Source organism: Atta colombica, unplaced genomic scaffold (genome assembly GCF_001594045.1).
Source record: "Atta colombica isolate Treedump-2 unplaced genomic scaffold, Acol1.0 scaffold2, whole genome shotgun sequence".
In the NCBI taxonomy this organism is placed as follows: Eukaryota; Metazoa; Arthropoda; class Insecta; order Hymenoptera; family Formicidae; genus Atta; species Atta colombica.
This window is the reverse complement of record NW_017259293.1, coordinates 140,146-150,288: the sequence shown is the minus strand read 5'-3', so window position 1 is coordinate 150,288 and position 10,143 is coordinate 140,146. Positions and strand designations below refer to the sequence as shown.

General features: G+C 28.5%; 1 protein-coding gene across 2 annotated transcripts in view; it reads right to left on the bottom strand.

The window, feature by feature from the left end:
• The window catches only part of LOC108687085, a 128,149-nt gene that overhangs the window by 12,439 nt on the left and 105,567 nt on the right, over positions 1-10,143 (bottom strand). Inside the window, exons 5-6 of one of the 2 annotated variants that reach the window (XM_018192689.1) lie at positions 4,090-4,215; positions 3,851-3,942 (exon numbers count right to left, since the gene is read on the bottom strand). In XM_018192689.1, the coding sequence (XP_018048178.1) occupies positions 3,851-3,942; positions 4,090-4,215 (218 nt within the window). Of the gene's footprint in view, positions 1-3,499; positions 3,943-4,089; positions 4,216-10,143 lie in introns of those variants that run through there. The other variant, XM_018192688.1, reaches the window with a different exon arrangement.

Here is a 10,143-nt window from a genome sequence, read left to right as displayed (position 1 = left end):
TATATATATATATATAGATGTATGTACGAATATATGTGAATCGTTAATAGGATAAAGTGATTAATTTCACTTTTTGAATCTTAAATTTTTAAAGTCAATCATCAAGTTGGCATTAAAATTTTTTTTTAATTAAAAAAATAAAATTACATACTTTGGCCTGCAAATGACTTACATGGGATACAGTACATGCATATAGTACATTTTGAACACGTACTTGCAATATTAGGAAAACGTATCAAATAAATAATTTATTGCTACGAATCTGCTATATAATTAATTATAAGCTATAATTGCAAATTTTATCTAACGAATATTTAATCCTTACGGAAATGGATTATTATATTATATTATAGTGAAACTATTTGATTATCATAATCTTTTCGCGAGCTATTGAGAAGAGTTACTATTAGATTATTGGAAGAATTAATTCAGAATTCAGATTTATTATTGAAAAAATTAATTAATTCAGTGTTACTGCTAAAATAAATATTGATGTTTAACATCATATTTCAAAATATACACAATAAAATTATGATAAAAAAAAAAGGTTTCCTCCTAAAATAGGGATCTAATTTCACGATACTTTGTAGCTATCACCCATCTAAAGCTGTACCTTATTTTAGTGTTGCTTGACCTTTGCGATCATATGGGAACTGCTTCTTCGATGACCCAAATCTTGAATGTTTATAGATGTATAACTGTGACATATCTGGTCATATAGATAATGTCAAAATATGTTAAATATTCAATACTTGTGCCTTCATCATTATTGTAGATAGTTAACTATTGAAAGGTAATAATCATTTATATAACTATTAAAAATAGTGTGCTGTAATGATTATAATCCGATTTGGCATCAATAGTTATTACAGTTAAAAACTATTAAGCAGTGATTATTGTAAATAATTTAATTATGAAATCAATAATCATTCTATAAAAGAATTATTAGGGAATGATTATTGCAAATAATCTGATTATAAAATCAATAATCACTCAAAAACTATTAAAAAATAATTATTATGAATACTCCAATTATTGGATGCTACATCCAATCACTATTAGAGAATGAATAATCACTATTGTAAAAAATCATTCAAGAATCACTATTGTAAATCAATAGTTCATTTTCATAAGAGAAGTAAATTACACATCTAGAAGCGGACATTAATCGATATTAAATATGTATCTAGTATATTATTCATACATATTGTATTTGCTATGTAGTACATTTCAAATTTTATATACCTGTTATGTATTTGAAATATAAAATGCTGTGCGGGATAGTATCTTCCATCTAAAAAGACAACATCGTAATGACGTGAAAAAGATGTGATTTTCATAACAGTAACGACATGTGACTTAAGTGGACGTAATTATGACGTGCTTTTAAATACTAAAATAGTATGTCGTTAACATTACGTCAAAAAGATGTAATACTGACACCTATATGTGGACGTAATTTGTATGCCCAAATTTTGACATGAAATAGTGCAAACGCTTAATAAAAGTTAAATACAGATTTTATACAATTTCTTAATATTTATTTATCTTTTACTAGTCTTTCTCAATAGGAAATATGTATAGAACTAATTTGACATATAGAATTGTTTTTCTTAGTAAATCTTAAGATAAACCCCGTACATCCAATTTTGATAAAATTAGGCTCGATTATTCAATTCGTTTTTGCAAATAATGTTTATATTAGGACTACATTCCAAAATGTTCGTTTCGTCGAAAAAAATTTTGCTCGATTTGCTATGTTGTAATATACAGGTCGTCCAGAATCCGGACAAATCGAACAATTTCTTTAAACAAAATGTTTTTAATAAAAAATTAAATATTACAAAAAATCCTTTTACATGGTAAATGGATTTGGAATCCTTGCAGAGCAATTATTCGATATCCATTAGCTTGAATGACAGCCTCTATTCTCGGTCTCAAGTGTTCGCACGCATGTTGTAATATAGCACTGTCCATGCCGACAAATGCTGCCTCAATAGCAGTTTTTAATGATGTCATATTGGGATGCCAAGACTTGTTTGTGACCTTTTCAATTACGCTCCATGCGTAATCCAAGGGATTTAAATTTGGACTGTTGGGAGATCATAATGGGAGCTAAGGCGAGCAAATCAGCTTGTTCTAGCAGCTTCAAAGAACATCTGTCGTGTCTTTAATATGTACGATTTGTATCAAAGATCTTCCTCAGCAATTGTACGCATTGTTGGCTCGTTTATTCCAACAATCGATGCTAATTTTCGCAACAATTGCCCTGGGTCATCCGAAATCAGCGCTTGAATTTTTCAACAACTCACGGTACGCTCTTCCTCGCTGGCATATTGGAACCTTCGTTGGACTGTTCTAAAGCCGTATATTTTGCCACAATCATCATAAATGTTGATTTTGGGTATCCAAAGAATCGAATTATTTTCGTTGCTGAGCTCAGCACGAAGGCCTTTGATGATCGCGGCTCTTTGATTATACTTCGCTTGATTTCAATATCGTGGCCATTTTGAGAATATAACTGTTTACTAGAAAGCATCAGGCTTTCTTGGACGCCAACAATCTCTGATGAAGGCACAATATAGCGGAAAACTTAAATTATATTGTTGCTTGTTCTTTTCCAGATTCTTTCCTGGATTTTTCCTGGAGATGTAGCGAATCGTAAAGTTGCCTGATATCTGATACCGGATATCGGATATTCTAAAAGAATGTGACACCGAATCCAATATTTGATCAGATCCGACAATTATTCAGCTGGATACCAGATATTTTCTGAATATTCAGTGTAATTATTCCATTCTGTTAATGATTTTAAGATCACCTTAAAATAGCTATATTAATTTTTTTATCTCCCTAACTTAAAAAGAAAAAGAGAAAGAAATGCTGTTAAATTCAGCTAAAAAGAAATTCTGTTTTGAAATTCTAAATGATGCAAACTTTCAATATACAATTTCAGCCGGATGTATTGCTGAATACTGATATTCAGTTATCCGGCTGAATAAAAAAGAGTCAGATAAAACCGGATACCAGATACTTCTCAGATATCTGGTACAGTTTCAGTTTTTCTCTTACTTACAACATTAATTGTAACATAAAGAAAAGAGATGGAAGAAAACATGATTAACCTCTTGAAAGATTGGCACATATGCATACGTTTTACCTAATACGTTTTGACTGTTTGGCAAAATATGTTACAGCCACATGTGTTATATATGTACGTTATATTTCTCAAACATCTTATAATAGTGTCATTATTATGATTCTATTCGCTATTATTGTTTCATATAATTTGTTTTAGTTTACATTTTAAATAACTGTATCTGAAACGTCAAATAAAATAATTTTTGCCAGCCTTCAAAAATTAATTTCTCAATAAATTAAACAATTAAGTTATCTGAGAAAAGAATTAAAAAATGCAATACATTACAATATTAACGAGTTAATATTTTTTACGATTAATTTGTCTTTAATTTGATTAATTCACTGAAGAAGTGTGGGATTATGCATTTTTTTAGTATTATAAAATGTCTTCAGCTTTTAATCGAGGTGATAGATCGCTCAAATTTGCCGATACGTATACCTATTAAACATTTCTTATTACTGAATGTTAAAGGTATTACTATTGTAGATGTCTTATTATTGAATGTTAAAAGTTATTAACTTATTGTTTAAATACATTGAGTAATCAGAGTTCCATGGCGAATTTCGAACTACGAGCTATGTCAATCTTTATGTCAATTTCTAAATCAGTTTTGACCATTAGATGAAGAGAACTTGCTACTGTTGACAGGATCGCATCTACACACACAGCAAGAGGGAAACAAGAACCAGTCCATGAATATACCCTTACAGTCATTATCAGGATCGTATGCGAGCAACCTGTGCCACTTATACTTCTGCTCGCATCCGCAGTCACTGCTGCATCGATTCGTTTGTGTTTTTCTGCAAAGAAGAAAATACAATTTACCCAGTGTTTTTATTGTGTAAGAAATCGTATATGAATCTATATATCCATATAATAAACATTTATGAAAAATCACATAAAAACATTTGAAATGAGGTGATTCAGAAAATAGTTGTTTTACTCACGAGCATACTTCTTGATGTATTGCTTGTTCGAAATGTTGAGTATTCACGATGGCGCGAATTTTTCCTGCACTGTTGCTTGCCCAATAAGGAGTCACGATTTCAATTTTCGATTCGCATGCATCAATTCTGCAACCATTACCGCGACATTAATTATTATATGTTTAATCATTTTGTAGCAACAAGAAAAAAAAGAAAAGAAACTATTCTTAAACAAACAGAAAATATTCTTAAACGGGATTTCACGAGTATTATAAGAAGTGTATTATTATTGAATCAATATAGTGTCTATATTATTGGATTAGCCCAAAATACAAACAGCATAAATTCCTTCCAAAAAGTGCATTTTAACGTATGTATCTAGCCAAAGCAAAACATTCCTGAAATATTCACAAAAAAGTTTTCTAAAAAGAAAAATATTCTAAGAGTATTTCGGTATATCCCGAAATATTTACGGAATGTAATACAATTTCTATACTTATACAGCAACTTCTATTCTTATAAAACAACTTTTTGTTCTATAAAGAACACATTTTTACTTTAAAGCCCAGTTTTTGAACTCATTTCATAAGCGAAATGCTGCATTCCTTATATTTCTTGATTTTTATTTACAAATAAATGCAAAATGAATCTCTTTTCCGCGGTCCTCTGTCGGCGGAGATGTTCGAGAGTGATTTTCGTGATATATTCAAGGAATACTCAAATAGCACTTACAAACGCTTACAAAGCACTAAAAAAAGTGATTATGTGCATTTTTTTAGCGCTTTGATAACGCTTTGTAAACGCTGTGTGCTACTTGGATATTCATAAACATTCTGAATGTTTTATCGACATTTGCACATTCTGATAATTCATTTATTGTTCCAGAATAATTTTGATACATTGGGAACCAAATTTTTTAAAAATATTCTAGGCCTCGTTTTTATTAAGCGTGTCACGCGTCGTGTCGTCACGAGTTAATTAATTAAAACATCTATGTGTATACACATAATTTCTCTCTTTCTCTCTTATACGACGCGATGCATAACGCATTTAGTAGAAACAAGACCTTAGCATTATATACGAGGGGCATCACAAAATTAATTTCCTTATCAATTTTCTTTTCATAGCAAAAAAAAGGAACCGATTATATGAGTAACTAGTGCATTATAGAGACTTTTCGTTTGAGTATTTTATTTTAGCAACATTTTTCATTTATGGTGAATTCGATTGAAAGCATTAGAGATTCTTTAATCAGAGACGGCCATAAGGATTTCGTCAAATTCCTCCAAACGAGAAAGGAATATAGACTATCTCATTCCTCCATTAATAGCGGTGTGTGTATATATATATAATATACATACTCACGTTATTTTGTGTACGTCGATTTTAATGTGCGCACTGAATGCGTCCAATCAAATTCGCTATTAGTTTCACTTTCACTGCAATCATTAGGTCTGTTGTTTAAAATTCCAAAAATTGTTGAATTTAAAGTAAGATAGATATATATTTAGACATTAAAAAAAGAAAAAAACGAAGATGCTGAATGTACATAACGCGAATAGGTCTATTGTTAGCTGAGGATCATAGAGGCGTCGATACAAGACAACAATACTATAGATTACAAAATAACAATACTACAAACGTTCGGTAATTCAGTCCTTAATCACAAAAAAAACAGAAATGCAATAAATAAATATTCATAATCAACTAATTTTTATGTGGAAAACAATGAATAAGTGCAAATAGTTTGACGCAAATAGAGTTCATTAACGGTCGCACAGAAATTGCACTTGTCAAAGAAAAACTTGTCGTATCTGTAACTACAAAAAAAATTGTAGTTAAGATAGTATTTTCGTAAAATGATTTTCTTACGAATGTGATAAAATTTTAAATATAAGTAAACTGAAATACTCTATGCTTGTGTGCAATTAGAAACATATAGATTAATTTTTGAGATAATTGTAATTAAAATGTGCAGTTTTAACATATGATGCATATACGGAACTCAAATTAATGCTAGCAAACTACTCATGGATACCAACGTACCTTATGCGATTTTTTACATTGCTATAATTTTTTTTATAATATAATTTGAAGATCCGAATTGAGGCTGAAAAAATCTTTAACTGTCTACAGATATGAGTCCATTATTTTTTTTTTGCATTATTCTCAAGTGAGAATGCACGAAAGTCAAAGAGGATACTTGGGACCCATACGTTACTATTAACTTGTATGTTTTCGATATTCTGAATACCCCAATTTTTATTAAATATACATTTATGTATAAACTGAATTTCGGATAGTAAAAAAGTAAATACACAAAAATGTAGAATTAAAAAGAATTATTTCAATATAATAAATAGTAGAAATTTTATAATCTATGTCAGTCTCTTTGAAGATCGCTCAGCCAAGACTTGTATTACTTTAGAGTGTTACATCGTTCTTTAAACTAAATCCTAATAAACTTAATTATATATATAGTATTATGATAATATTCATACCTGTATATTCTTTGTTTATTATTTTATATTGTTCAAATAATAAAATTTTATTTATTAATTGTAAACTTATAATATATTATAGATTTTTCAAAAATTTTCGATAGTTCAAATAATTATACTTTGTTGAGCGATTCATATCGTACCAATTTTTTTTTGTTAGTCTAAAAAAGTCAACTAAAAAAATCCTACGGGTTTTGCTTGAACATTAAATTAAAAAATTTGAGAATTTTTTTATCCAAAATAGTCATTTTTTGCGAATTTTTCCAATCAAATTTCTTTGAAACATTGTAATTAATAGAAAATATATTACATGTTATTTATTTGATTCATATTTATCTGTCTTCGTCTAATTACGAAGTATAAATTTCACACGTTTTAAGCTAAAAAATATGTATTCAGTCTAGAGATATAGCATGACAAAATTGTAAGGTTTCACATATCCTGATCAAAAATTACAATAGACAATAATAACAAAAATAACAATAAATCTACTAGATTAACATCGGATTTTTAATTATAGCATCCATACTAGGATTGTTATAAAAACAAATAATGGAGGAACATGAAATGGATATTGAAAAAAAAAATTAAAATAATTTTTTACGTTTAGTTAGAAAAACTAGAATCGCAAAAAAAATAATTTTGTTTGACATATGGTAGCGATCGAAGGGAGTGATGGGGAATGGAGAGGATAGTCAGCGATTCTCTAGTAGCACTGGTGTTAGGCCATAACACATAACAAAATTTAAGACGTACCCAAGTAGAACAAAAACGTTGAAAAAATATTGAAAAAACATTTTTCTATAACATTGAGTAACGGTTATAAGTTTTTAATATGTTTTTAAAACGTTTTTAATACATTTATTTTATAAGTATCCATGTTAAGAAATAACAATTAATTAAACGTTTATGAAACCAGTATAAAAACTATTATAAAATTTTTTTTTTACTATAAAAGAACCATTTTAAAACGTTTACCTACAAGTTTAGTTAACATTTTTACAACATCTATATAAATTCTTAAAATAACTCCCGGACGTTCACTGAAAAAAATGTATGTAATTTTACAAGAAAGTTATATGTATATGACCAAAAAATTACCTATGATTAAAAATTTTTCAACAACAAAAAAAAATTTTTCTCTATACCATTTATTTCTAATATTTCTAATAAAATTAGAAATTCCTTAAAATATGTACCTTTTATACGTATGGCTTATAGAAGCAAAAATAAACTTAATAAATTTATCAAAATCCAGAAAGATGTGTTACTCCAATCTTCCCAATCGAATGTAGTATAAGATTGACTGTAAGGATTGATGGGTCGTATGTTGGACAACTAAGCAAATGTCTTAAAACGCGCATAAGTGAACATAGGAGTCATATTAACAGAAACATGATCCAACATTCGATTATCACACAACGTTGTACTTATTTCATGAATTTGATTGGAATAATGTACATATTCTAGACAAAAAACAAATTTTATATAAAAGACTGTTATCAGAGATGATACACATTAAAAAAAAAAAAATTAAGTCTGAATCTATAAAATGATATACTTTCTCTCGATCCTTTATATATAGATTTATTTTCAGAGACGTAATGCTTCTATCGTTCATACTTCGCTATTTATTATTCACTTATATTGTCACTTATATTGTCATTGTCATTATCGTCATTGTAAATACATGTTCTGCTGTCCACTGTTTCTCTCAATTTTCATTTTATATCCATCTACCAAACAGTTATGTAGTCTCTAATAACTCTTAGTTTAGTGTAAGTGAACTAAATTTTGATTTTAATCATTATTTATATTAATTTATTCATATTTCTGTTTACACAGTAAATGGAACAGTTTAATGGAAAAACTCCAAAAAAGCTTACAGAAACAGTTCAATCTTGACAATCATATAAATTTATCACATTTTGTGTGAAAAACTTTATGTTAGCAATTAAAAATATTTTTTAACTTCTTTTGGTTGTTCGATTCAAAATAAAAAATTTCTTTCTTTCAGTTGAAATTGTATCACAACTTACAGATTACGGCTTACGGTTTCTTAAAGCAAGTTTGTGGATCGAGCAGTTGATTTCTTTACTGCTTAAGGGAATGCTGAAGCAAAGGCTAAGCTTAATTAAGATCGATATTATAGGTTTTCATTTCAATATATAAGATGCTTACGCCCTCTGAGTTAATCATGCAGGAAATTCGATCGATTAATTATCGATATTTTTATTCCGTTTCCTACATTATCATCTTAGCAGGGACAAAAACATGTATAGGCTCGATTCTACAAATGTAAGATTTATTTTATTTTAGAAAATTGTTCAATTTTAGAATTGAGAAAAAAATAAACTGGAATTGAAGTTAATCTTATATTTGTGGAATCGGGAACTTTAGAAACACAATTGTATTATATACACATGCAATGTAGGCTGCGTTCCAATATATACCACCAGTACTAAAAATTTGTAATATACATAAAGTACAGATTTTTAACTAATAGTTATATACGAAGCCGTAGCAGACCACTTTTTCCTTACGTCCAATGCCATTAGGTTATGATAATATATTATCAATATCAAATGAATATATTGCACATATTTTATTACAATGTATATATGTATATTTATTACAATGTAACTATTTTTGCTCTGTCTAATAAAAAGAGATAGATCTTATAGTATTTACATTACTAATGACTTATATATCCAATATAGAAAATTGTATGTATATCATAATATGAGAACATACATACATACACACACACACACACACACACACACCCACACACACATATACACACACACACACGCACGCACGCACGCACGCACGCACACACGCACACACGCACGCACGCACGCACGCACGCACGCACACACGCATATACATGCACGCATTATATACAGATAAAAGATACTCATGTTGAAATAATCCTGCTCCAGATATTATTTATTTATATAAGATGTAGTAATCCACAAAAAGAAATCCATTATTTTTCCATTCAATTTCATGCAAAAATAATGGATTTCTTTTTACTACACCTAATATTAGAATTTTATGTCCATACATTGTATGTACATATTTATATGTATTATAATGTACATATATACACAATAATGTACCCAAAATATAATTTTAATATTGCATATATTATTAATTCACTAACATGTCTATATGCAATAATAGAATAATATTTTGTGTCATTGCGTGTGTACATACATTATAATACATATAAAATGTAATTGTAATTCGTATTCATGAATGTAACATGTAATATGTATCACTTATACATAGATATATGTTACATATATAATATACGTAGCTACTTCATTTTTTGCTACGTTTAATAAAAAGATGTAGAAGTTACTCATGTTAAAATATACAACGTTAGTGGTGCGTGTATTTAAATATAATACACATAGGCAATATTATATAATTGTAGTATATATGTATACTATAATGTGTGAATATACACATGTTACAGATAAAAGTTATTAATGCTAAGCTATTTATGCATTCCCTATGTTTAAATATGCAATATTAAAATTGTATGTATATATATATAATATAA